At 52.1% G+C, this 27,459-nt stretch overlaps 7 protein-coding genes across 7 annotated transcripts; 2 read left to right on the top strand and 5 right to left on the bottom strand.

Annotated features, from left to right (window-relative positions):
- Positions 1 to 392: 392 nt before the first annotated feature.
- Positions 393 to 1,699, top strand: PpBr36_00718 (uncharacterized protein; the record flags this gene model as incomplete). The annotated part of the gene is made up of 3 exons (XM_029887909.1): positions 393 to 507; positions 617 to 1,326; positions 1,529 to 1,699. 3 exons carry the CDS (start codon positions 393 to 395, stop codon positions 1,697 to 1,699), a joined length of 996 nt encoding a protein of 331 aa, XP_029751904.1.
- Positions 1,700 to 2,181: 482 nt separating this feature from the next.
- PpBr36_00717 (uncharacterized protein) lies at positions 2,182 to 3,414 on the bottom strand (the record flags this gene model as incomplete). Its single annotated transcript, XM_029887908.1, has 1 exon — positions 2,182 to 3,414. One exon carries the CDS (start codon positions 3,412 to 3,414, stop codon positions 2,182 to 2,184), a length of 1,233 nt encoding a protein of 410 aa, XP_029751907.1.
- Positions 3,415 to 5,315: 1,901 nt separating this feature from the next.
- PpBr36_00716 (uncharacterized protein) lies at positions 5,316 to 6,725 on the bottom strand (the record flags this gene model as incomplete). The annotated part of the gene is made up of 1 exon (XM_029887907.1): positions 5,316 to 6,725. The coding sequence occupies one exon, from the start codon at positions 6,723 to 6,725 to the stop codon at positions 5,316 to 5,318; it is 1,410 nt and encodes a 469-aa protein (XP_029751906.1).
- Positions 6,726 to 12,080: 5,355 nt separating this feature from the next.
- PpBr36_00715 (uncharacterized protein) lies at positions 12,081 to 16,809 on the bottom strand (the record flags this gene model as incomplete). Its single annotated transcript, XM_029887906.1, has 3 exons — positions 12,081 to 14,911; positions 15,562 to 15,912; positions 16,047 to 16,809. The coding sequence occupies 3 exons, from the start codon at positions 16,807 to 16,809 to the stop codon at positions 12,081 to 12,083; spliced, it is 3,945 nt and encodes a 1,314-aa protein (XP_029751909.1).
- A 1,853-nt stretch (positions 16,810 to 18,662) lies between these two features.
- Positions 18,663 to 21,558, bottom strand: PpBr36_00714 (uncharacterized protein; the record flags this gene model as incomplete). Its single annotated transcript, XM_029887905.1, has 3 exons — positions 18,663 to 20,138; positions 20,354 to 21,139; positions 21,259 to 21,558. Coding segments are annotated over 3 exons (2,562 nt in total), but the record flags the coding sequence as incomplete, so codon positions are not given.
- A 961-nt stretch (positions 21,559 to 22,519) lies between these two features.
- On the top strand, positions 22,520 to 23,354 carry PpBr36_00713 (uncharacterized protein; the record flags this gene model as incomplete). The annotated part of the gene is made up of 7 exons (XM_029887904.1): positions 22,520 to 22,559; positions 22,628 to 22,650; positions 22,745 to 22,778; positions 22,868 to 22,902; positions 23,049 to 23,075; positions 23,145 to 23,214; positions 23,290 to 23,354. 7 exons carry the CDS (start codon positions 22,520 to 22,522, stop codon positions 23,352 to 23,354), a joined length of 294 nt encoding a protein of 97 aa, XP_029751911.1.
- Positions 23,355 to 26,903: 3,549 nt separating this feature from the next.
- Positions 26,904 to 27,095, bottom strand: PpBr36_00712 (uncharacterized protein; the record flags this gene model as incomplete). The annotated part of the gene is made up of 1 exon (XM_029887903.1): positions 26,904 to 27,095. One exon carries the CDS (start codon positions 27,093 to 27,095, stop codon positions 26,904 to 26,906), a length of 192 nt encoding a protein of 63 aa, XP_029751910.1.
- Between the last annotated feature and the right edge of the window lie 364 nt (positions 27,096 to 27,459).

Genomic DNA, 27,459 nt, shown 5'->3' with positions numbered 1-27,459 from the left:
CAACTGTAAAAAAAAAAAAAAAAGCTTTCATCTCTGGAGCCTCATCCTGACCTACTGGTAAATCGCAAAGCGTCAACCCTGTTGAACCTTTTTTACCCTGAATTTCATTGGAGCCGTGAGCAGCAGGGGCTTTGACACGCACTTTCACTTCCCCGGTTGGTTAGTGTCAAGCTCGTCCAGTTGAGCTTCGACCAACATCGCCTTGATCGCGTTAAGCAATCTAGAAAAGCAACACTGGGAAAGCAGAAGAAAATCAACAAAGGAAGAGACAAAACCCACATTGCATCTCTTTGGGGGCACCTGACAGAAGCTTCGCCAAGAATTCCCGTCCAAGTTCGTCAAACAAGATACTTATACCGCCACGACTGGCAATAGTCGGGCTAGTAGCAACCATGGCTGAACATGGCAGTGCTATTGTCTCGCCGGACGAGATCACAAAGGCGGAATTTGAGAAGGCTCGCAGGGAATACACGGCTCTCATCCAAGTTATCTCCGAAACCAAAGCCAGTTCGTATACTTCTTATCCTTGTCCTTTGTTCTTTTCGGCCATTTCTTTTTGGTCTCCCATTACGTATCGACTAAATCCATATATCAAGCTGTTAACCAAACTCCACAGCCATTTCAAGATTCAAAACCGCCCAAAAAACTCTGGCGGAGCTGGACAAGTGGCGCTATAAAGCGATCCTGAAACAGTACGAGGGACAATCAAGCCTCAGCTATGATGATGTCCAGCAGCTGGTCGAATGGAAGCTACGCCATGGCAAGTTCCGGCCCATGATTCAGAAGTACATTGACTCCAACGACCCTGCCACGGTTGAATCCAGTATCAGCGCCGGCCTTGCCACTTACCGCGAGACCAAGGACGCCTCAGCCGGCATGGCCGAGATCGTTAAGCATGTCAAGGGCATGGGACCTGCCACGGCCTCGCTGATGTTGTCAGTCTTCGACCCCACCAAGGTCATATTTTTCAGTGACGAGGCCTACCTGTGGCTGTGTTGCGACTACACCAACCCGTCCGCCTCCAAGATCAAGTACACCATGCGCGAGTATCAGAATCTTGACCGCGCCGCCCGCCTGCTGGCCGCGAAGCTAGGTGTGCGCGCCGTTGATGTTGAGCAGGTAGCGTTTGTGCTCATGCACAAGCAGTACGCCGCCGCGCGCGCCATGCCCTCGACGCCCGTATCCTTGGCCGTAATGAGTCCGACGCCGCCCCGCAGCAGGCGCGCCCCTTCGGACACCATTGCCAAGCTTGAGATGAACAAAGACGTGGTCTCAAGCAGTAAGGCCGGCCTCTCGACAGGCGAGGCTATTGATGCCAATAGAATTGTAAGTAGATCCAAGGATTTGAGGACCGTCGGGCGCACAACTGCCTTCATAAGGATCACGCCCAGCGGCAGCTGGACTTCGCCTCGGGCCGAGTTTATGGCGTTGAGAGAGCTGTCGGCCAGAAATGTCAGGTCGACCACCGTGACGGGGCTGCTTACTCCTTACGGGGAAACTTGATAGTTGCAGTGCTGATGAGACTCAGGATGAGAACGACGTACCCATGCAGGAGGCGCCCCCGGCTGTGAATACCAAGCGAGTAGCATCCGTGGGGAAGCCGTCAGCGCCACCAGGCAAGGGGGAAAAGAAGAGAAAACCCGGCAGCGCGGCTCCCGAGGAGCCCACACGGCGGTCCACTCGACTTAAGAAGGCTTAGTGAGATGTAATAGTTGGCTAGGACTGCTCATAACTATTCGAGGGACCAGGCTGGAGCTTGAAGAAGTCATAGGGTTGGATGAGACAAAGGGAAAGCCAAAGCAAAGCCCTGGATTGCTTTTGTCTGCCGATATAGGTTATTCGTGCCTCTTGGCCCTTTTTTTCCGGTTCGTTGAGACTGATTGAGTGCGAACGAGAGCTTGGCTAAAGTCTTGTAATGCAGCATGTATTTTTTCTGCGGGGGGGCGAGGGCTATCACTCGCTCAGCCTATTCTTGAATGTAATGTATAAAACTAAAACGAAGACTGGTGGTCTTTGGTATTTTTTCATGACCCATTGAAATAAAAAAATATTTGAAAAAAAAAAACAAAAAAAAAAAAAAACAAGAGCGTCCAAAGAGTCCTGTTTCGCCCCTCCTGAACACCTGCGTGACAAATGACATTTCATTACAGAAGCAGACCAGATAGATAGACTTGACACCTCTTACATTACGTCTTGACCAGTTCCCTTATACAACCACTTGGCCGGCTCGAAAAACACCTCGAGGCTCACAAAGTCAAAGGTGCCAATCGCGGCGCTGATGTCGTGCCAGCCCTCGAGCCCCTGGACGCCGCCGACCTCTGTGGCGTCGGTCTCCTCGTGCAGGTCCCAGCTCCCATCGACCTTGCCACCCCTGGTGAAGAAGACGACGACCCTGCCGCCGGGCCCGCCGGTGAACTTGATGCCCAGCCCGACCCTCTCGCCGCGGCGGAACGGCGTCGTGAAGCTGCAGCCACCGGCCAGGTCGTTGGTGTAGCGGTGACCATCGTCCCCGTGCACGGCCAAGCTGGCGCGGTGCCAGCCGGGAAGGCGGAACGGCGGGTAGGGCAGCGCGGCGAAGCCGACGGCCAGAGAGGTCTCGTCGGCGCGGCTGTCGCTGCGGATCTGGACCTCGTAGTAGACGACGGTCGACTTTGCGGCGGAGACATTCTGCTGCTGGCGGCCCGCGCAGTACAGCGGCGGGTAGGCGAGCACGGTGGAGTCGGTGCAGCGGCGGTCGGCGGTGCGCAGCTCCCAGTGGCCGTGGCCGAGCCAGCGGAGCACGCCGCGGAAGTTGGCGGGCTGCATCAGGCGCGGGTTGTGGGCCTCGTGGGCGGCGGCCGACGGCGGGTCCAGCGTCAGCGGCGGCGACAGCGGGTGCGCCGCGCACCAGGCCTCGCCGGCCTCCATCTCCAGCTCGGACGCGTTGTTGGCCGGGGAGAACTCGTGGTGTGAGAATATGTCCGGCGGCGGCGGGAAGAGGGCCGTGTCCGGGACCGCGGCCTGCCAGTCGTGCTGGGGCTGTTGCTCCTGGGCGGGGGCGGGTGGGTTGCTGTAGCCTGGAGGTGGCCCAGAGGCGTTCTGGGACGGGGGAGGCCCTGGTGGTGGTGCATAATCGTCACTTGTCGTTGTTTGGGGTTGGGGAGTGTGCGAAGGAGGCGGTCCTGGAGGCGGCGCGAGGCCGTCATCGACCGCAGGCCGCGCAGGCTGAGGAGACTGCAAAGAACCAGGTGGTGGACCCGGGGGCGGCGCATACTCCTCAGGCTGTTGTTGTGGTTGCTGCTGCTGTTGCGGCGGCGCCGTATGAGTACTCTTTGATACCGCCGGGACCGATGCCGAGTTCTGCTGGGATACAGCAGCCGCAGGCTTGGGCCCGACGGCGGACGAGTCACGATGGGATTTGCTGCCGAAGCACATGATGGCTGTTTGAGCTAGCAGACGTTGATAAATAGTAGCGGGGCCGGGTATAAACAAGGGCGAGTTTTGCCAATTCCTCTCGTCTTTATCAGAGTAGGATGGGCTCCCGTGTTGGAATACGGCCAAATCCTTGAACAGGCAGCCACACGCAGCAAACCTCTCCTCCACACAGTTGACTCTGCGTGTCTATCGTTCCAGCCGACCAACGAGCGAAAAATGCAGTCCGCCAACGTGTGATGGGTCCTATTTTTAGATATGGTGGTTTGCCGTCTCTGTGCTTCTGGGATGAGGTTTCAGCAACAAATACGATAGTATGAACGCCTTTGCAGAAATCGGAAATTTTCCGAGAGCGGCAACAAAAACCTCCCCAAAAAAAAAAAAAAAAAAAAAAAAAAAAAAAAAAAACGATGACGAACGAATGGAAATGATCGACAAGGGCACGCCGAAGCCGCCAGGGAGGATGATAAATGAAGAAAGAATACTTGTATTACCTAGCAGACTTGATCGGTTGGTCACTGTGGTGACGACAAGGGGGGGCGCAGCAGCAGGCACAAAAAAAAAGTAAAGCAAGGTAAGCAATGAAAGCGGAAATCCGGTGCCAATCGCTTGTGGGGAAACGCAATTTCCCAATTCGACAAGTGACAGAAACCGAAAGGCAGGCTGTGTAAGTTCTGAATTAGGCACCTAGGTATGACCTAACAGTAAGATGGACAGGCGGGGCCTGCCCAGAGTATCGGTACCGTGCAACCTTGGCTGATTTCCATCAATCAAGAAACCCATTCATTCTGTTTGATGGGCCGACGATTTAGCCTGACGACGGACCACGTTCTTACACAGCCGCAGCACACACAGGTCACGCACGCAATCCGCAAACATTTGATCACAGTTTGTGTCAATGAGTCAATCAATTTCAGGGCGTTAGGCAGCAATGTCATCAAACGTTGAACAACGAGAACAAATCCTCGATTGAACTTGACTGATCAGAATCAAAATCCCAGCTGATCTGCGAGCTAAACAAGCCTATCTCTTCGATTTCCAGAACCTCGGAAAAAAAGCAAGATAGCAACAAAAAAAACAAAGAAGTTCAACCAAAGTGGACGGACTAAGAAAGAAAACAGAGCTGGGCTGTAAAAGTCCGTCCAAAAAACAACAAGAATAAAAAGAAATAAAGCCAAAATACCAACGCCCCATCGATGTCCATGCCTCAGTTGGGAACATCGGTTATGCAGGATTCCGATATGCTGGTTATCCCCCTCTTCCTTCTTTCGAGATGAATGCAACCGTGCCATGATTGATGCTCGCAAGGAGAAGAACATGAAAAAGGACGACAAAGAAAGATAAACTTGCGTCCAAAAAGAACGCCCTTCTGTCATCCTATATGAGCCAGGAGGAGAAGAAGAAGAACCATATGTAAGCGTATGCCATGCATATGACCTTGTCAAAATTTACGCAGAAAATAAAGAAAAACAGAAACTGGTTTATATGCAAGTAAAAACATGGAAACAACAGGAACAAAGCAGCGAAAACGAAAAAAAAAAAAGACAAAGACCGTTAAGGAAAGGAGGGTATCTCAAGTAGAACCATGACTGTGCTTCCCCAAAAAGCCCTGAACGCCACATACCGAGCCATCTTTATCCATGGAAAGAAAACAAGATGCCATGCACGCATGCCTCGCCTCGTTTGAAGAGACTGCTCTCACTGTTTAGAGAGCGATGAAAAGTATAAAAGAGCAAAACACCTGTAACAAAAAAGAACGTTTTTTTTTTTTTTTCAAATGATTCATGGCTAAATGTAAATGCCTGAAAAAGTGTGGGAAAGAATGGAATGGGTATCATATTTTCATCAAAAAGAATGAGAAGCAAAAAAAGAAAAAGAAAATGAAGAAGATCAGTGATCACAAATCAGTCGTTAAAGATGCCAAACCAGCCCTGACCACGACGAAGGAGCATCATGGGGATGGGATCAACCTCTGGACGGGTGGATACAGGCTTGTTATTCTCCTTGGGAGCGTCCTTGTTAGGAGAAGCTGCGGGAGTAGCCGGAGTTGCCGGAGCCGCAGGAGCTGCTGGGGGAGGAGTAGGCGCGGCGCCAGCCGTGACGGTGACGGTGGTCGCGCCCTGGGTGACAGTGACAGTCTTGACCTGCTTCTCAAAAGTCGTCGGCACCGCGCCTGGTGGGTTGGTCGGTGCGGCGGCAGGTGGGTTCGTCTTTGGGGGAGCGTCTTTGGGAGAGTCCTTGGGCTTGTTTTCCTCCTTGGGCTTGTTTTCCTCCTTGGGCTTGTTTTCCTCCTTGGGCTTGTTCTCCTCCTTGGGCTTGTTCTCCTCCTTGGGCTTGTTTTCCTCCTTGGGCTTGTTTTCCTCCTTGGGCTTGTTGTCCTTCTTGTCGTCCTCCTTGGGCTTCGGTGGAGTCGCTTCTCCCTTGGGAGCACCGTCGGGCAAGCCCATCTTCAGCTGTTTGGGGTCGGCAGCGTTCTTGAAGTTCTGCTTATCGTCGAACTGGAAAGGCTCATTCGACTTGATATTGGCATCGAGTGTAATCTCCATGCAAGAGCTGTAAAACTCTTTAGATACGACCTTGGCGCCGTTGAGGTTCTCACTAGTCTGTGCAGTGTTTGCCTTGTCCGTCAGACTAAAATCCCAGACCCAGTAGAGGGTCAAGTCGCCTTTCTTGATATCCGCAGGCAGCCTAATGTCGTTCTGGCACCAGTTGTGGATGTCCGAGTCCTTGCCGGGCTGGTTGAACCCTGGCAGCGCCGCTCTCCTGTCGCTCTCTGGTTTGCTGTTCTTACCCTCAAAGCAGCGTTCGTCGTCGTAGTTGCGCTTGGCCAAAAGTCGACCCTTCTTGTCACCACCCTGGCCGTCGGCTGTCCACTTCTGGTAGACGTCCTGGATTAGCTGGCCATCCTTGGGCTCGGTGGTTGCGTAGATGTAGACTGTGCCTCGGTTCTTGGGCTTCATAAGATCTGGCCCCGTTACGTGGCCGTTCTCCAAGTAGCGAATGGCGATCATCTCGCCCGGGGCGGCCTTGAGCTTGGGGAACTGGGGGTTCTTGTATCCATCGGCCATCTTTCCAAGAACTGGGTTGCACAGGGGCCCCTTGATTGGGTCATTGGGACCGCCGAGGTTCTTGGAGAAGTTGTCATCTACAGCGCCTCCTCGAGGTCGAAAGTTTCGCGTGTAGCCTTTTGGCTCCAAGAACTCGCCCTTTTGGCCAATTCGCTGAATGGCCTCTGGCCAAGAGTGGGCAGTAGCCTCCCCAGCCAGTAACAACATGGCAGAGAGGGCGCCCGACGCTGATATTGCTACCTTCATGATTGGTGACAGCGATGTGAGTGGAGATGTTTGGTAAGTTAGGGGTTGCTGGATTGATAGATCCTATCCGGTAGGGGAAAGGCGGGAAGCCTTTGTCTGTTGTCTCGGGAAACCAGATGTATCAAAGATATCCTTGGTCGTGTTTCGCTCAGCGATCGTTGTTCAAATTGTTTGTTGTCGTTGTTCGAACGTCGGTGAGAAGATAGGCGAGATAGAACAATGGTAAAGGTTTGTGAAAGGCAGAATAGAATGGAAGGGGAAAAGGAGAGGACCCTCGATGAGGAAGCAGGGGGGTAGGGACTGTATTTTTGTATCGGTTCCAAGTGGGAGGAGGGATCACGCTCAGCGTGGAGTGTTCAGGCCTGCTGAGTGTAAAAGGAAAGGGATATGAAAGGCGGCTTTGAGTAACTAGTCATCCCGATTTGTGGCTCACAAAGACATTGTAGTGTCCGGGGATAAAGGATTCGTCGTGCCTAGAAAGAAAGAAATGCAAAGCACAAAGCGGAGCCGGTTGTTGGTGGGGTTCGCCTGGCTTTGTCCACGCCTTTGGACTGCCGGTGCTTTGTTGCGTTGGGTCAGGTTGCGCAAGATTTGCGTGGTGGCAGCCGTTGGAAGTGAGGCAGAGGTGACCAGAAAGCAATAAGCTGCTGACGGGGTGTCGATTCGAGAGATCGGCCGGCCTGTCCCAAAAGGGAAAGCGCAGCAATAAGATGGAATAAGACGAAAGCTCCAAAACTCCGAACCCTTGACCAAATTTTCCTTGCTGACTGTGTATAAGTTGAAATCTTGGGTCTGCCAAGCCCACATTTGCTCTTCCACCCCCTTCCGCGAAAAAAGAAAGAAAAAAAGTCTTTGTAGTAAGTAAAGTATATAGCAATGCGGCAAGGTTTGACAAGTCTGTTGCCTGCAGAACTCGAAAATCTCTGTCGATCCGTCGATACTCGCTTCAGCCCAGGCACAAAACAAAATTGAGGTGATACTTGAGATCCGATGTCCGAAGTAGGGATGCGATGGGACGGACAAGGCAAACTGAGCTTCCAGAAACAACCTTTATTTAGGCCTCCAAACGAGTTTGGCTAAACAAAAGGAAACAACGATTGCTGTCAACCCGACCTGGTTTGACTCGGAGTTGGTTTCTGAAGATGGGATGGACGAGTGTCAGAGGTCGTAAAGATTGGAAGAGCCCAGTTGGTTTTTGAACATGAGTAGGTTCATCCGTATGAGACCGTCGGAGTGGATTTGAACGATGACGACGATGGGACTGGTGACTCGATTCTGGGTGGATATTACGATAGAGGAAGAGAAGAAGAAACAAGTTGATAATATATCCCTGCGCATACGAATGCTGGCCAGATGAAGCCACTGGATATCGTGTCGTCTTCGCAGAGACATGAAGCTGGCCGGCCAAGGTGGTCACCCCTCCATCATGAGACGACGGGACTTAACCTCTTTTATTACTTGCCCTGCTTTGTCCAGTACCCCCATTAGAATTACCTTTTTTTTTTCTTTTGCTGCCGGCTTTCGAGCCGCCACCCGAATGATGGGGCCAGGAAGACCCCAGACTATGCTATGGGAGAAAAACAGCATAGAAGACGGCTTCTTTGCTTGGCTTTTGGCTTTTGGCGCACCATGAAGATCATTTTGCAATTATTCCCCCTTTCTATGACCCCTGTCCTTACCTTTTTCTTTTGTCAGGGTGGGCATGGCAAAAGGATGATACCCCGTGGATTTGTATGGCCCTGGCGGTTCCGCGGGTGGAACCCCCTTGGTGTCGCGTGTGGCAGCCAGTCAAAACCGTTCGTGACACTAGGATATGCGGTTGGGTAAATTGGGTACACCGTTCCATGATACATTCGACAGACATCACAGTCGAATGACCAAAAGTAATTTGGATCAAAAAGACATCGCAACACGATATCAATCAATCTTGACAAAAAGATCAACGTGAGGCTGGCTCTAACGTGGCGGTGACGTTGGTGGATTTGCGCGAGCTGCAATGTTTTGTGGGCAGTGTTTGAGAGAAGATCAACCGTTTACCGTCCGTCCGATGTGCTGTTCTTCGAGATGGAGCGGCCCCACTTGTACCTTGCTTTGTGGTTCAGTCGGAGCACCCCTGCTCTGCCTTACTGGGTATCTTGCAACCTTACCCGCCAAGCCTACCAAACGGGCGGCGCATGTACTAAGCTCCCAAGGCTACAACTTCCACGCTGAGTACGCAAGTGCGTCATCCAGAAGCATTCTGCGTCTCTCGCTGCGCCATCAGCCTCAACCAAGCCTGCCTGCTTGTTGATCATCCCACTTTGTCAAAAAGGCACGCAATTACTGTACACGTAGCCAAGTTGTTAAGGTGTATTTTTGAAGAAAAGAAAAGAAGAAAAAAAAATCCGGCCGGTTTTCAGTATTCCTGAAATGGTTCGACTCGTCTTTGCGACGCTGCGGGTCTAAAGTCGTTTGGACTGAATACCAGTAATATTCAGTGGAAGAGATGAGAAGGGATGCGCCGACGCGGTGGGACCTGTGAGTTTACAGGGGTCGGTTTACGAATCGATCTTGGGAGCTTCTCCCGAATTGAAATGCCTAAGCAAGCCAGGAAAAGGTATCGTATGGATGTCACTGGTCCAAACAGCTAGTAGACCGCGGTACTTTTCAGCAAGTTCTAGTTTTGGCGGGGTCGAAGGATAATGCGCAAAAGCACCCCTGCATCCCACGTTGGAGAGGGAAAAAAAAAAAAAAAAAAAAAAAAACTTTCTGTAACGATACAGGGGCATGGCGCGACATGAAAACCCCAATTCCCGTGCAGATTTGAATGCACCTCATCCAGTCACCTTGCAATTGTCGGTGCGCACATGATCTACTTTACCGCGTTTCCGCTCCAACGTGCGTGCGCCTTACCTAGGTCTAGTCTACAGTAGCAGCAGTCACTCCTAAAAAAAGAAAGGAAAAAAAAAAGGTCCAACGTATCGGCAGCCATCCAGACGAAAGCGCCACTAAAAGCCCAAATGTCTATGCGGCTGTGTTAAATGAGCTGCAGAGGTCCACGATTGGTGATGACTGAACCACCTTGTCAACAGCAGCAACCGCCGGCATGATCCAGGCCCGGCGCCTGAGAGCTTTCCTCTGCATGTTCCGTAGCAGCTATAGCAGCCGGATAAATGGTTAGCTAGCTTTTTCGCCACTGTTCTGTCGCAAGATATCGCTCATGGTCCTTTATTTTTGCTCACGTCGCATCGCAGGATGGCTTCCCGACTGATTGCCCCACCGCTACCGCCAAGTGGTACGCGTGTCACGCGTTTCAAGGTGGTGAGCGAATTTTTTTTTTTTTTTTTTTTTGCCATGTCCTCTCCTCGTAGTTGTACTCATCCTATACTATAAGCAGCCAAGAAACCGACCATACAAGACCAGTGTCGAAGATGGGCGGGGTTATTGCTCTTTGCGTACAGTAGCGCGTTCGGCCGCTGCAACGAGATATTTCACCCGTATTTCCTTTGAGTTGCCGTCTGCATCCCGCACCAAGAAAAACAAAAACAACAGACGAACACAACCATCAATAGTCACTAGTGTCACCAGATCTTCGGAAATCTCTATCTGGATTTGACATGTTTGATCGGAGACAAGGACCTCTACTTTATCTTATACCGTGAAGCGGTTCTTGCGTTCTCGTCCTATATTCGAAGCTGTTTGATCGACGGGATCCGATCTAGGGTGTTAGATTCTTTCCTGTCTGGGGTTTCTGTTGTAGAATCTTGATACCGCTAAGCCACCACCTTTTAAGATTCACCAAAAAAAGATATATGCCCACGATGAGCCCTTTTCCCCTCTTGTTATCCTTCTGTCCAACGGAGATACGGATGTGTCTTCCCCTTGGACGCGCAGCCATCTGTACTGCTGCGACACCCGTCTCGTCTCCCATCGTGTAATCAAGTCCTACAATACCTGAACACCCGTAGAACCGCAATAAGCCCCTTTTGTTTCCGGACGGTATCTGTGGTTGTTTTCCACCATGGCCGTTTCAAGAAATGCTTATCGTGTCCAAGTTGAAAAGGGAATGTCGAACCGTACAATCCTTGTCGACCCATATTCCCCAGAGCATCAAAGTTAGAAGCGCGCGCCAAAAGACAAAAGCAACACGAGGAAGGGACCTATCCAAACGAATTTCTTTTTGCCTTGCCCCTCTCTCGCCTGAACTTTCTGCACCGGGGGGTTTCCCATCGGCATGGTGCGATGAAACACGAAACATTTTCCTAATATCCACATGAGCTGCCACTTAAAACGTTTCTTCCAGTCCTCAATTGTGCGTGGGTTTAATTAAATTCGACATTCTCGGTGTCGATTGGGGGCCGTGCTTTGGAATAAAGAGCCTTTTCTTGTTCCGCATTCGGTGCGCGGGATTTTTCTTCCTGAACCGTTTTGCTACCCCTTGGCTGAGGGATAGTCCCTGAATTTAAGAGCAATATTTGACAAGAAAAGCCTTCCTAGATGTGCCCATGCATGGACTTGTGGCATGTATTGGCCCGGACCTTTCCGTCAGAAGCGCCGTGGTGGGGGAGAAACGAGCGGCCCAAGCTTCGGCCTACAGTGCCGCTAGGTCACCTGCCAATTGCCAAACATGGCTCTGCATACATGATACATGGCTTGCTTGTTGCAATTCGACTGTATCAGACTGAAAGTGTTCATCTGGCGTGGCATCAGTAAGCAACCACCTTGGATAAGGCACCAACGTAGTAAGCAAAAGATGCAAAGACAGCAGACAGGGGAAGACTCAACACAGTTGATAAGTACATCACAGACAGGAATCACATCAAGGCAAGATGGCCGAGTTGGTTATGGCGTAGGATTAAGGTGTTTAATCCATGTTTCCTATGGAGAAATCCGCGTGGGTTCAAGTCCCACTCTTGTCATATTTTTTGTGTTTCTTTTTTCCATCGAGTCACAAGGCTACCTACCCTCAATATTATTTTTTGCTTTTTGCTGGTGAATAGTACCGTCATCCTGTCAATCACTAACTAACAATCGCAAGATAAATCTTACATTCTTTTTTTTGTTGTATACTAACAGACGCACCGCATGGTATTGAAATGTCCCTTGGAATATTCCAATAATATTTCCCCTATGCGCCAAATCGTTCGTTATCTGTGTTGGTAGATTCAATAGACGAAAAGCAAAACAACGACAAAGTGAGGTATATCGCCGTGATGAAAACCGGACCGAGCCCAAAGCAAATGACCAAGATACCCTAAACCTACAGCCCATAAACTCCAATTGACCATATCCTTAACAGGTCCAACGATACAGAAGAACGAAACAACAAGCAATGAGGCTAGCAAAGCACAATCCTCCATGGCTTTCTAATCTCACTCAAGCATCAATCAAAGCCCAGGCATCCTCATGATTGTTGCCGCAGACTGACGCGTCGCTAACGGTGGCACCGACCCTGCAGCGGCCTTGATCATCTTGGTTCTCGTCTTCCAGCGCCCGCTTCCGCGAGATCTGACTGCCGGTACCGGCGACGAGAAACCGCTGCTCGTGATGCAGCTGCTGGCCGGGCGCCAAGCCGGCGTCCAGACCGCCACTGATGTCGCCGCCGGTCTGGCTGAAACCAATAGTGGCGTGCTGCGAGCCGTGGGGCGAGGGCGAGTGACAGGGAGACGGCTGGGATGAGGCGACTCCTTGGGGCTGCTGCCTCCATTGAATCTGCTGCTGTGAAGACACGCACCCGTCGTTTTGGTTGTAGTCGGCGGCACCGGAGCCCAGTTCCAGGACCGTCGAGCCGGGCGTCGACGCGGCCGGGGTGTTCCAGTGCTGATGATGCTGCTGCGGCTGTTGCCCAGGCATGCCGTGGTGGGGTATTTGAGACGCCCAGCACGGATTGCCGTTGAAGCTCGACGCGGCGGAGCCGGCGCCGCCAACGTTGCCGCCCGGGGTCACGGTCCAGCCGCCCGAAGTCAGGTCGTGTAATCCGTAGTCGGGGCCTGCATGGACCACCTCCCAGCCGTCTGGGACGACGACCTCGTGTTGGTAGCTGCCAAAGGAGCCGGATGTCAGGAACGGGTCGACGACGGACTCGGCGCAGCCGTCGACCGTCGAGGCCGTCGACATGAAGCTCATGCTTGGGGCTATGCTGCCGCTGCTCATGTGCTGAGACAGCGGTGCCGCCGACGAACACACCATGGAAGCCAACCCGGCCGTGGGTGGGGGAGTTGCGAGCCCAGAGCCAGGGCTGCCGCCGTGGCGGAAGTCGTCCATCAGGCCGCGGAACAAAGGCGTGCCGCCGCGCTGGCCGTATGTGACCGAGGACGGTGTGTGCATTGCTGCCGTCGGCTGCGTCGGTGGTGGAGCGTGGCTGTGGTAGTTTGCAGCGTAGGCGTGGCCGTTGCTGGAGAGGATGCCAGCGCCGCTGCCGGACCAGGCGGACGTGCTTGCGTAGTTCTCCGCCATGGACGCGTGGATGTGCTGCTGGAAGCTGGGCGAGGGCGACATGATCTGATCGCGGTGGAGGCCGCCTCCGAGTCTCGAGGTGGTCCTGCTTGCGGAGGAAGGGGTAGAGGACGGCACGATCATGCCGGCGACCCCAGGCGCCGGGGACGAGCCGAGGATGGCGGGCTCGGACGTGGTGTAGGCGGCATTTGCCGACATGCTCTGCGCGACGGCGGCGATCTGGGCGGCGGCCTCGTCGCCGCCGATGATCGACTGCTGCAAGTGGATGGGGTCCGACGGGTCAATGGCCGACATGAAGCGCCAGGACATGCTGCCGGCCGCCTGGCGGTTGATCGGGTACTTGTGGCCGGCGGCGAGGCGCTTCTCGTCGATCGAGTAGAGCGTCTCAAAGGTCCAGAGCAGCAGGCACCGCCGCGTCCAGGGCCGCTGCTGTCCGGGCGTCGTGGCCGCCGACACGGGCTCCTGTGACCATAGCTCCTGCATCATGGCGACCTGCCCGATGAGGCTCATCTGCGACACTGGCTCGTCCTGGCCGGCGGCGTCCGCTCCGTCTTTTGAGTAGGCACCGCCGCCATCTTCATTCTGGGGGCCTGCAGTGGAGGGCGTCGGTCTTCTGGGCGCGGGAGAGGGAGTTATGCTGTGCAACTTCTTTTGCGAATGCACGGCTTTGGCCCTCTTCGTTTCATTAAGCATCATGCTCATGCTCCAGTCAGCCTCATCATCCCCGGTGCCCGTGTTTGACTTACGACCACGCTTCTTGCGGCCGGCTTCAGCGGCAAGCTCCTCAGGGGAGGGCTCGAAGCCGACGTAGGGATGGGGATCGTAGGTTGCCAGGCGGCTGAGCATGACGGCGAGCTCGGCGGCCGGGTAAGGGACCATGAGCTCGTTCTTGTGACGGGCAGCGACGCAGTTGCAGTTGCCACCCGCGGCAAGGCCGACGCCGTCGCAATTGCCATCGTGGCCCACGGGCTTGGTCTCGATGGAGAAGAAGGGATCCGAACCGGCCCCTCGGTCGCGACACAGCTCCTGCGGTCTGCACAGGCGGGTCACGACCTTCCAGTCGTGGCCGACCAGCTCGGGCTGGTCGATCGAGACCTCAATGCACGAGTTGAGCTCTGCGCCGGCGGGGAACTGCGTGGCCTGCGAGATGTCGAGCGCCAGCTTGCAGTGCAGGATGTCCTGCACGCCGTCTGCGAGGGCAATGGAGAGCGGCTCATGCAGCTCCGGGAAGTCTTCCTCCCAGTCCTTCCTGAGGTTGCGGATCGAAGTCGACGGCACCTGGGTCATGGCCCGTGTGTACTCGTGAAGCATGCATCCCTTGATGTTGGCTCCACTGCGCGGCCAGTCCTCGCGCTTTAGGTTCTTCTCGAGGTGCGGGAACCGCTCCTCGTCGAGCCTCTCGCCAGTCTTGGCGTGATAGGCATGGAATGAAGGTGATGTCTTGCCTGTGGCATTATGGCAGTGGCTTTCGCCGTGACCAGAGGATGACGACGAGGTAATCCTGGCCGAGGACGTCGTCGAGACAAAGTTGACCGATGTTGCCGCCACCAGGATCCAACACTCCTTTGGCCGAATCTGGACGCGCTTATCGGCAGCTAAAAGATACGACCAGTACCGGTAATTGTACCTCTTGTCAGGAAGGCGGGATTCTCTTAGTGCGCGTAGCACCGTGTTGTCCTTGAAGCTCTCGCGCTCCTCGTCCTCCTCGCGGCCATTGGCTCGCTTCTCCTCTGTGACGAAAACGAAATGTTCTGCATATTGACGGGTTGATTCGAGGTTCAAGGCTCATAGGTCAGCCAAGTCCTCAAAAAGTCACAAGGTTAAATCGCAAACGAAAAAAAAAAAAAAGTCAAGAGGGCAGGGGAAAGCTGCTGTTCTCATCCCAGGACAAAGATAGGTCTTCTCTTCATCCCTTGCGTCACCAACGGCTTCTCCGCATCACAACAAAGTACCCTGTCACATCCCCCCTGTAGCTTGTTCATGTTCGGAACCGAGCTCTCAGGGAGAGCACCTGGTGTAAGCGGGAACATGAACCGCACTACCGCGTCGCTTAGGAGGTTTCTTTCTTTCTCTTTCTCTCTGGGTGTTGAAATGCTTTGAAAACCGTTTTTTATATTTTTTTCTTCTTCTTCTTTGCTTTCCCAGTTAAAAGAAGGCCTATCCGGTCAAATCCAGACCGGCAATAACCCGGGGCGAGAATGGGGTCGCATATGCACAGCCAAACGCTTTCTTCCCGTACTTGACCGCTTGGCAAAATTTCCGGATCCGGCTGCTTGGAGAGGTGATGAATTGGGGGCTGCGTAGGTGTGTGCAAGGAGCACTAAAAAGAAGGGTGGTGACACAACAGGCGTTCTAGCCCAAAACAAGGGGGTGGTAAAAAAGCAGTCAACCATAAACTTACGCATGGGGTTATCCTTGAAGAAGTTCTTCGTCACCTGGATATGGCTAGACACCATCTTGCGGTCACGCACCATGGCATGGTTCATCAGTTTCGTCTGGCTCTCACCGGTCTTCTTGTTGACCACCTGCATCTCCCACTGCCTGTCCGGCAACTCCGCGGCGATGGAGGGCAGCGTCTCCAGGTACACAAGCCATAGCCACTCGCTGATGAGCATGTTGCGCCCGGCCTGGTCGTTGCTGTTGGACGTGCTACAGCTGTTGCCGTTGCTACCGCCGCCTCCCTCCGCGTTGGGAGCCGGGCGCTTCATCATCTGGTACTTGTGTCGTCCCATTGCCGGTATAGTCAAAAGGGCTTGTTTGGCAGATGGTTAGTTTAGACTTGGATGCTTATCATCATTGCATGTGTGGCGATAAAAAAAAAAGAGATAGGAAAAGGAGAAAATGCCGAGCAATTAACGACAATGAATGCTCCATTTGATCACTTACCGTCGCAAAATGCCTGTTCCAGCCACTCGGGCCATTTCTGCTCCTCTCGTCCATCAGCAGCCTTCTCGGCCTGCTTGGCCCGGTAAGCTCTAAAGGCGGCATTGTTGTATAGGGGATTGTAGCTGACGGATGGTGCCCCGGCCGTCGGTGTTCCCTTGCGAGGCGGCAGTGCTCCCGGTCCGCCGCCCGGTGCGCCGTACAAGCTCCGACGCTGGCCATTGGCAAAGTCGAGGTGCAGGTGCTGGCTGTTGCCGCGCCTGGCACCGAGGCTGGTCCGCCTGGTCTGCTCATCTGCCAGGTCAAGCGTCCACGCGGAAGGGTTGCTGGGTCCACAGATGGCACCGGCGGCGGCGGGGTGATGATGGCTGCTCTCCAGTGTCGGCAGCGGTGTGAGCGTCGGGGTTGTGGCAGTGCTGTTATCTGCTGTCGATGTTGTCGAGCAGTGCGCAAGCGGGTTTTGGCTGCTGTTGCTGCTGATCCTGCCAAACATGACTTCTCGGTTCTGCGTAAAGCTCTGGGCGTTTTGAGGCTGCGTGTTTCCCGACGACTCGCCCAGAGGCAGTCTGCCTGCGGTGGTGGCGTCGACGATGCTACCGCCGGCGAACGGAGCGAACCGCGCCGGGGCTGCATCGTCGGCGCTGGCAAAATGTGACAATCTCTGGCGTTTCCTCACACCACCAGTCTCAAAATGGTCTGGAGGAGGAGGAGGAGGAGGTCCCTGCTGATGGAGGGGGTGACGGGGAGGATTGCCTAGAATGACCATGATGGATTGTGCGATAATGGGTGGCGGTGAATGGGAAAGAATGCCACAGTTGGGATGTGACTGGATTAGAGTGTGTATGGAAATAGAGAGAGAGAATGGAAGGGGAATGAGAGATGAACGTAGGATATGTTGAGAAAGGAATGGACAAGACTCGTTTGGCGAGAGTCGGGCTTTTGTAAAAACAAGTGCACAAGAATACCCTCCCACCCTTTTGAGTATTAGACAGGTTAAACCAAGCATGGCAGAGTGCCAGAGAGGGAGTGTACCTTGCATGAGAGTAGACAAAGACCACACCCCTCCACCCCCACCTCTCTCTCTCCTCCTCCTCCTCCTCCCGCCCTAGGATCGTGGCCGATCTAGGCTTGATTCTGCAGCGCCTTGCTCGGGGGACTTCAGGGTAGGGATTTTGCGCAGTTGTTATTTTCTTGGTAACACTTGCTCGCTCACACCGAAAGGGTCTTGCAAAGGGAGAATCTCGGAGCATCAATAGCCCCCAAGTCAAAGGTGGTTGGAGACCGGCAGCTCCATGACAGCGAAACATAGATATACAGCCAAACTTTTAGATGCTACACATCCGGTGCGAGGTGACAGAAACCTCCCATGCTGAGCATGCAGACTATACCTCCAGGGCGTCTGTATACTACAATACAATATCCAGTTCGACACCCGCAGCCGTTCTCGTCATCTAGCATGCAACAGGCGTGTGATCCAGGGTAAGAAGCAGCACGGAGATGGAGCTGGCCGACAGAAGCGACACAAAATGGGAGGTTTGTGGCAAAGCCATGTAAGTACTGTAGGTGAGCTTGAACACACTCCGGGGTCTGACTTGTCTTGGGTTACTTGCAGACAAACTCAACAGCCGGCCGTCGCCGAGGGAAGGATAGAAAGGTAGGTAGGTAGGGGTGTGCAAACGGGACTTGGAGGCTGATCCAGAGATGGAATTCGGTGCAGTGCATCAACACCCGACAGGCATGCTGGAAAGATTGCATGGGGTCTTGCGCGGTAGAAAGATGGAAGGGAGGAATGGAAGCCAGAACCAACATACCGGTAGAAGGTAAAAAAAACACCAGAACAAGAATATTTCGAAGCATCGCAGAAATAATTAAATGTGACAGAAAAAAAAATAAAATAAAAAAAAGGGAGAAAAAGACTTTCTTAGGCACAAACTAGCTGGTCAGTATCAGTAGTTGATGAGGGTGGTTCAAGGGACAATGGTGACATGATGAACCACTCACTGCCCGGGGACTCAAATGTCCCCATTTTTGCAATCTTCTCTGGGCCGCTGTGCGAGGAATAAAACCATCAACACTCTCACTTGCCTGCAGTCCAATTAGTGTCCTAGTTGATGTGGTCAATCGATGTCAGTCTGGCTCATCATCACTCCCGACCCCTTAACAAAGGGCGCCCAAAAACTTATCCAAACCCTTGGCCAGAACCTCGACTCGCCATCGTTCAACGTCACTAGATCGTCCCAGACAAGACTAGTCCTAAGGGCAGCCGCAAATTTGGGAGGTTTGAGACACCGCGATTGATCGATACATTTCAATTCTTCATCAAACTTCATGCCTTTGCCAAAGCATTCGAGTCGCCCTCCAAATACGATGCCCTCGAAATCATCGACGCGTTGCCTTTCTTTCGTCTGGACCACATCAACACAAATTTAATGCAATGCATCACTTGATAATCCGAGGAATGGGGGAGAAATGGTTGATTTTTAGGGAGATGAATTCTGAAAAAGGGGGTATCTAGTTGTTCATCAGTCAAAATGCAAAAAGAAACTGTACTCTCACCCCCCCAAAAAAAAGACCAAACCAAGTCCCTCCCAAATTTACTGGATCCAAGACAATAATGCCCTACATCTCATCGCCCTCTTCATCTTGCCCAATAGTCACCTTCTTCCGTCCTTTTCCTATAAGATTTTGGAGTGCAACCTTGTTGGCCTGTCCCTCCGTCTTCTTCTGCATCTTGGCAATCTCCTCTTCAGCGTCAACCGCCTCGGCCTCGGCAAAGTCAAGCACCAATTTCCTGCCCAGCAAATGCGTGTTCTTGAGAGAATTGAGCGCGTTCTCAGCCTCCTTGGGCGTCGTGAACTCTGCGAATGCGAAACCACGCGTGCGGTTCTCAAAGTTCTTGGGTACCCGGACAGAGCGCAACTGTCCATATGTCCCAAATAGAGTCCGCACGTCCTTCTTGGTTGCCTCGAACGGCAGGTTCTTTATGACAATCTTTGTTCGCTGACCCGCTTGTTTCTTGGCCTTGTCCTCACGACGCCGCTCTTCAGCCGCGTCGAGTCCTCGGTGCGACGCCCTCACCGTTAGTGTGTGGCCATCGAGATTGTAATTGTCCATGACTTTGAGCGCAGCTTGTGCAAGCTCCTTGCTACGGAACTCTACGAACCCGAAGCCCATACTGAGCACTTGGCCAGGCTTCTTGGGATCCGTCTTTGTCTTTACTCTGGCAGAAAGAAAGCCTTCCAGTGACTGGAAGGTTTCGGCCAGCTTCTCAGTCGTAGTGGCGAAGTTGAGACCCTTGACAAAGAGTGACGTCGTCTCGCCTTGTTCCTCTGCGTCATCACGTTCCAACAGCTCCGTGACCGACATCTTCTGCTTGCCTTGCTCCTGTGCAGTTGACTCGGGCACATTCTTGAACACATCCTTGGGTGCCATCTCCAGATATAGCAGCGAGGACTTGAACTTGGAGTACGCAAGCTTCTTGAATGCAGTCTTGGCATGTGCCGCATGAGAAAACTGCACAATAGCTATGGTTGCGCTTGGAGGCATCAATACCTGCGTCAGAGGACCATACTCCTCGAATGTTTTCCTAAGCTCATCCGCCGTGGTACCATGGCTGAAATTTTTGACCAAGATGGTCGTGTCGCCCCGTTCCTTGTGTCTGAAAGCGTCCAGATCCACTCCGTTGGAGGCAAAGTAGGATTTGACTTCTTCAATGGTCGAGGTCTCTGCAATTGCCTGCATGACACCTGCATCTGAGGACGAGGGATCAAACAAAACTGATTTCGAGACACCCAAACGCTCCGCCACCGCCGCGTTGACGGCATCTTGGCTCATATAAAGCGCATTCCAATTGAAGCGCTTCGTTGCTGCCTCGGCCTTCCTTTTAATTTGTTGTTGCTTCTTGAGTGGCAGCTGGGATATTGCGTACTCGTCTAGCACTCTTTTGGCCTGGCCGGGTAGCACGTGCAGGATTCGCCCCTGAAAGTCACACCCGTCCAGCTTTTGGAATGCCTCGACGGCCGATGAAGATTCAGAGTACTGAATGAAGGCTATCCCTTTACTCGTGCCTTCACGCCCAGCATGAGATAAGTGTATCTATACAGTCTTCTGGTTAGCCTTGCTCCCAGTGGCTAAGCTGAAATTTTGAAGCGAGACATCAGACGACGGGTCCTTTTATCAGAAAACAGAGCATCTACTAAAATACTGTGATCCAGGTTGGCATCATATACCATCGGCATAAGCTGTCCCTATCAGATGTTCATCACGTGGAATCCCGTCGTCGACACAGAAAATTTGTTGGGTGAACTGACCTCATCAAGGGGGCCGAATGCGCCAAAGACAGACTTCAAGTCATCTTCGGTGGCGCTATAGGGCAGGTTTCGCACAAATAGTCGCGATGTCTTGCGGATAGATTCTACCGGATCATCCTTTTGGATCTTCTCCGGTACAGGTTTGGGTTTCTCATCTTGCATTTCATCTCGAGGAGGCTGGTCCGTTTCAGGGGCTGCCTCGAGAACTGGTGCCGGCTCTTCAGCGGGTACAGGCTGCAATGCTTTGGGGTCATCCGGATCAATCAAATCAAGTAGCCGGTTTGTCCGTGATCGAAGCCAGTCGTCATCAGTTGCCGGTGTCACATCAACCTGAGCCGGTGTGTCGGTACTTTCATGAGGAGCTGGTGCTTCTGGAGGAGGGACTTCAGCTGGCGCTGCTTTCACCACAACGGCTGCTGTATTGTCCTTAGCCTCTACAGCCTGTCTCTTGACTGGACGGGTCGGGATCTCTTCGTATTCATCATCACTCTCATTCTCCAATCCCACCAGAGCTTCGCTTGGTTTAGTCCCAGCTTGATCGGTATCAACGATCATGGCTGATGACTCGGCGGCGGCACCGCCTGGCTTCAGGTTCATTGTCTCCAAATACTCCTTCAGCTTTGGGTCTGCCATGTCGAGCTCATCTCGCTTCCTCTTTTGTTTCTTCGGGGCTGATTCCGCGTCTGGCTTTGCCGCACGCGCTGCTTCCTTCTCTGTTGTGTGGGCTGCAACGATTGCTTGTGCGGTGACCACCTTCTTGGAGGCAGGAAGGGATGGGTCGGAGATCTACATGCCAGTCTTGGTAAGCTAGTGCTCATGAACGAATCCGATGTGTGAATTTTGGCGAATCAAGGGATCAATGTGAGCCAGGAGAAAGGAGGAGGCTTGCACAGAATGGTTCTTACCGGTCGAGCTATTTCAACTGCAATCTTGGACATCCGAATGTAAGACCGGTTGTAATACTTTGCAGCATCGGCTGCGATCTGGGGGCTTTTAAAGCCCACGTATCCAATCCTCCTCTTCGGTATCAGCTTAAGGTCTGTGATTTCTTGACCCTTCGACGCAAAATGCTTTCGAAAGTCCACCTCGGTGATGTTGGGCGGTAGGTTCCGCACGAATATACGTGAAGAATCCATTGTGTTGGCCATCTCGCCCTCGGCGCTGCAGGCCTTGAAAGGCAAGGAGACACAAGTGATGAACTTGAGCTGAACGAGCAACCAAGGGATTGATGGGAGGCGTCCCGGTTTTGAATTGGGCTTCCCGCCAAAACTTTTTTTTTTCTCTGCCACTTTTCCCCCACTTTGTTAAGTCGCCGCCTTCTTCAAGTGGCTAGAGGCTCCACAGTGGATAATCAAGTTGCCCAGTGCGATAGCAAATAGATAAATGGTTGATTCTCACGAGACTTGGATTCGCCCATGTTTCGTTGTTCTCTGTAGAGCGCTTCGAACTTGTTCGGGATATTGTCTGCCAACCTAATCAATGTAATCTACCTCGTCACACAGTAAACCCCAGGCGTCAAAAAGACTATCGATAGTAATTAAAATTTTCCACAAGCAGCTTCTGAACCCAGGAAATCAGTCAAAAGTGGATCTTGGACGAAAAGTACCCACTGGCGCGAGGGGACGTGTAACTAGGCCCTAGCGCCAAGGCCGATCGATTCTCATTCTTGTCTTGTCGTGTAACGATCTGTTTGTATCTCGCGAAAGCTAACAAATAGCATGCACTTATACCTAATTAATCACTCAACCTACTCGTCATAAGATCTGGCCTGTCTGCTACTAGGCAAGGGACTCCTTTCAACTTGACGTCGAGACAATATAATTCCTCAGGTGAGATGCAAATGCTTCTTTCTGCCCACGAAATCCCACTCGATCATCCCCAATGTCCAAAAGAAGTGGGCCCAAAAGGCGCGTTTCTTCCCCGGCGCCTCGGCCGCCCCGCGCCGTGTTGCATTAGACCGCCGAAGGATGCGGCGGGCCTTTAACCACCGGCCCGACTTGCTCGTCTGGGTCCGATTGCGACTGCAACTCAATCTAATCACCGAGAGATATCCGTCCCCAGAAACCAACCTACATAGTATCTAACACTGACACCAAACTATAGCCAAAAACAGAAAACCTCACAGCTCATTCCCGGTATCAAACCAACAGCAATCTACCCCTCAAGATGGCAGAAGCGAACCCCGCCACACGGGAGAAGTTGGACGGTATGTCTTGAGCGCACAGGTCCTTCCAGTAGAGCACCATAAGCATCTTACTGACAAATTCGTTGCAGCCCAGATCAAGGCGGCTGACATGGTGAGCGCTTGACACCTACTCCCTTGGACCTCGAGGTCACTGACTTCGGTCTGACGCATGGCAACACGCTTACCAAATCCCCGCGACAATCCAGAATGATGACCTGGCAATGGAGATCATTGAAGTCGGTAAGTTCAAAAACATGCTATCGGGTGCAAGGGAAACTGGTTACAACTCCGAAATGTTACTGACATGCAATCGTGTTCCGCCTCACCAGCCCAAGAGGCTATGTCCAGGCTCACTATTGAGAAGGTCCGTCGAAAAAAGCCTACGCCCCCTACTTTTCGGAATCGAGCAGCAAGACATAAACACCGACGCGAGAAACAACATGAAGGGAGGATCAGGACGCGGCAAGACGTGATATAGAAATGATGCTGACTGAACGAGGGCGTATGCAGGACATTGCGGAGCATATCAAGAAGACCGTACGTTGCCTGACGTCTTATTTTCCTGAGACATAGCTGGGTGTTTTGCTGACCATGATGGCTGTCTAGTTTGACGAGCGAAAGGGACCCACGTGGCATTGCATCGTCGGCCGGAACTTTGGCAGCTTTGTCACTCATGGTATTTACCATCTCTAATCCCCTCGAGAGCTCCAAAGCCAGTTTGGCCCACTAACTATATACTCGCCCGGCATAGAGTCCAAACACTTTCTCTACTTCTACCTTGGCCACTGTGCTTTCCTCGTGTATAAGACGCAGTAGTCTGGGGCTTATCGAGGAAGCTATAGGTCGAGACGACGAAGGTTCAGCATGATTTGACATGCTGGCCTGTTGTTCTATACACCCTGGAGAATGGAAGAAGTAAAGGAACATTAAAGTACATCGTTCCATGTCGCCATCGGAACTATGTAAACCTTTTTATACGCGAATGTCACTTGATAAGCAAGGACTAGAATGCGGGGCACAGAATCAAATAATTTCTCTATAATTTTACGTCTCGCTCTGCGAGAGCATGGATCACAAATGGAATGTCTGAGGAAGATCTGTGCATTCCTAAGGTCAACAGCTCCTTGGCACGACTCTCGCGAATTTCCGCCATTGCCACTCGGCACTATTGCACTCCTGAATGATCGATTTCAGGGAGTTTGTGCTAGCAGACTTTTTCAGACGGGCCTGTACCGAGGAAGCTGAAGTGCCTTTCGGGTTTGTCCTTTGTGCCCTCTGAACGGACGACCAGGCATACGAGCGGTCGGGGCAACCTGCGGTGTAGACCAGGCCGTGGAGAGAGGCTTATATACATCTGTATGTGTCTGAGATGCAACGACGGAGCTGTCAGTGATCTTTGGATATTACAGGTAGTTCTTCATCTATATTGAGTGGTGGCAGGTAGATTACGAAGACATTATGTGAAAGACACCCGCTGTCAGTTCATACTTCTTTAGCCCCGTCCTGGGACTCACCATGTACGTCTGTATAGAGAAAGCCGGGATCAGCGTGGGAAAGGCGGTTTCACGTAAACAGTCGCTTGCTGCTGGTCCATAGACGGCGGTCATCAACTACGCTGCGTAGTCATGAAGACCTGACCAGCAGCGTCACACTGGCTGGGCGGCTGTGCTTAAAGAATCTGGCAGTACACAGGAATATCGAGAAGGGGCTTATCGCCATCGCGTAACAGCCTATGCCATATCATTGCTGTCTAAACGACCGCACCAGTCTCCCTCAGTTCAAGCCCGGGAATGTTTGTTATAAGCATAGTTGTTGTAAATTTTCAATAACACGTTGTGTGTTATCGTTGTGGTATCAACGATGTACTTCGGTATTCTTCGAACTATATCAACAGTTCACTGTCTGTCCAGTGTATATTCATCTATGTACAAGACAATTGCTGTGGTCAACAGACTGGTCGTCATAACCCTGCATCATATCAAACTGGTTATTGCCGATCACTACAAATCTAGCCTTGCTTATGTTGACATGTGAGAGAAAGCCTTTAAGCGTACTGTGAGCTACACCAGGGGTCAGGATCCCTAGAGTACAACATTGTACTGCCAAAAGACTCATGATGTCTTTATGATATCCAAGATCGACAACGTGACGTTCATCCATCATCACAGACAAAGATGACAGAAGATGTCTATCAAATGGTCCGAGCTACAACCGCCGTTGGCCACACACAATGATGAACTTCTCGAGCTTAATCAAGCGAGTCCTGGGACCACGAAATTAGGTTCTGGTAGGCTTTACCGGTAATCGGGTAGCATTGTTTTGTATTTTTTTTATTGTTGTTATTGTAAGCATGAGAAACCAAATCAACGTTCCAGGGGAGTCGGTTGTGACGGGAAATGCTATCCTTGAAGCAGCGGTCACACAAGTCGTTGGTCGCCAGGCCCGCACTCCCAATCTGGCCTGACGCCTCCACTTTGTACCCACCGAGCATTACAAAGCACTGTAGACGGGGATGCTTGTACAGTAATTCCTCGTACCCGACCTCGACTCCTCCAAGCAGGGCCGCCAAGAATCTAGCTACTTTGTACAATCCATGTCGTGTTTCCTGTAGACGCTCCAAGATCGACAGGTGCAACTGCAAATCATCCAGAGGAGAAATGTCGCCTGTCCATACACTTCAGGTATAAATGGTACGAGGAATCTCTTTCGACCTTCCTTGATCCCGCCTGGTCCAGGGTGTTAAAGTTTCCAGATCGCCAATTGATGGCCGCAAGCCACTACATTCCAAGACAATTATGCAACGGCCCCCCCAAGGAACGACCAGACCAGGCAGGCCCTTACCCTGTCGTGGCTTTTGGTGGCTCAGAAGGAAGTAAACCTCGCCCATCCAAGTCATCAAAAGGTTTGATGCAAGTCAGGCTAATGCTCGACAGAGAAGCCCCAGTCGGCCAGGCTTTGCCGGGTAGGACAGATCCTTACTTGCCTGCTTGCAGGGCGCCTAGATGTAGGGGCTCGCTACTTGAGGCTATTGTAGTAATTTAGGGATTCATTCGTAGCAAGGATATCGGTTAGATCGAAAAGCAGCGGCGGGGCGAGCGGTGCGTTAAACGCCAAGTCCCTTGGTCGGGCCCTGACCGAGAGGCGAGGGAGTGCAAGCTAGCTGGGCGCGCATGGCGCAGTACATTGTTGCTCGATCCCACCATTCAACTGGCGTCGTTTAAACATCACATACCTTGGGTGCCCAAACAAGATAAATCAATATTGAGTACTTTTCGAACGCCGGCGGCCCGTTTGAGGTTGTCGAATCAGCGTCTGTTGTCTTTCGCTGTCCAGCAGATTGCCAGCTGAGCTTGGAAGAGTGGGGTATGGAAGGTTGCAGCGGAGCATTCCAAGTGGATGCATCTGGAAATAGCGGATGGGGACATTGATTTACTCAACAGCGAAGCTGCGAGAAAATGAAGTTCCCCGCTCAGAATATTCTAAGATACTTTACCTCCAGCTGCCAAGTTTATATGGCAGCCAGCTTTAACTTTTTTATTGTGCCCTGTAAACTTATGTCCCGGTACTCCGTAATAACACTACCAGTAGAGAGAGATGCTCTAGTCGAGATGGAAATTGTGTCTGTCTTCCCTTTCCTGCCTCTAGAGAGCAAATGTCGGTAACGGTGACCGGTACCGATGGCCGAGATTGCAAGGGACTTTTTTTTTCTCCTTTATTCCACTCACTTCCCGTAACATCGTCAACTGCCCGCTCACCCCGCACTTTGCCATGTTTATTGTGGGCGGAGGGTCTACATAGCACTGCAGCGTTTTGGGGGATTCGTTCCTGCGTGTCTGCGTTGTTAGCCCAGGGATTTGTTTTTGTTCTCGGTTCTAAAGTCGGCAGGCTAAAGCATTTTGCCCATATTCTACCAAGCCTCCACTAGATTTCCCGGGACTACGCTTAATGCTAACACATCTGCAGTCGATTGAAGAAGAGCAGTAAACTCTCGAGCAAATTTCCCTGCAAAAATATCTCACGCGCCAATCATTCAGCCACCTCAGTTGTACTGTGTAACTCGGTACCTAGCTAGGTACCTTACCAAACCCGTAGGTCTTCCCGGTACGGAGTACGATAAACACGCAAAACCCCCACCTTGCACCACCCCAGCATTTTTATCCTAGATCGGCCGGGGGGAGGTGGTTTGGTGGTGTTGGTGCTTTCTCATCCAGGCACATGGCGCCCCTTTTCCCCTCCTAGCTGAAAGACAAGGCCTGACTGTCATACCTTCGCACTAGCCGGCAAGAATTGAGAATAACAATAAAAAGGGCTACTAATGTATACTGTTAATATTACGTGTGGGTTATCTTGTTGGGAATAGCATGACTAGTAAGTATATCGTACTATTCGTGCCTTGCAACTACACACAGGAGAGCTGTCGCTTTCTCCTTGCCGGGCCATGAAGAACATCGCATTATAACCCACGCCATGGACTAGCCGGCCCGACCGGCCCAGTCCGACCACTGACGACAACGAACTCAGCCAAAACAGGAACCAGCAGGTTGGACGGGTACACATACATGTGGGTCTAAGACATGCATGTTCATATTTTCTTCTGCCTCCAACTTATGCAGGCGAAAAGTTATTACTACTACTACGTATTACATCTGTGCTAGATTAACTTTGCACTGTCTATCGCACTGTAGTTCCGAGACCAACACGGATAGAAAGATCGGTGGTTGTGGAAAATTTCTATTTCGTTTATCCGAACGGCCCGAGAGAGTCTTCGAGGGGTAAACGAAGGCAAAACGGGACCCTGTGGGAAGCGAAGCCTAACGAGGGCGGCATAACCTGGATGTACTGTAGGTGTGATATGAAAGTGATTGGAGCTCCACATCACGGGGAGAAAGAAGGAGCTGCTCTTTTCGGGTTCGGGATGTGC

The sequence above is a fragment of the Pyricularia pennisetigena genome, chromosome 2 (genome assembly GCF_004337985.1).
Source record: "Pyricularia pennisetigena strain Br36 chromosome 2, whole genome shotgun sequence".
NCBI classification, from domain to species: Eukaryota; Fungi; Ascomycota; class Sordariomycetes; order Magnaporthales; family Pyriculariaceae; genus Pyricularia; species Pyricularia pennisetigena.
Note: the sequence above shows the minus strand (reverse complement) of the source record. Positions and strands in the feature narration are given on the sequence as shown.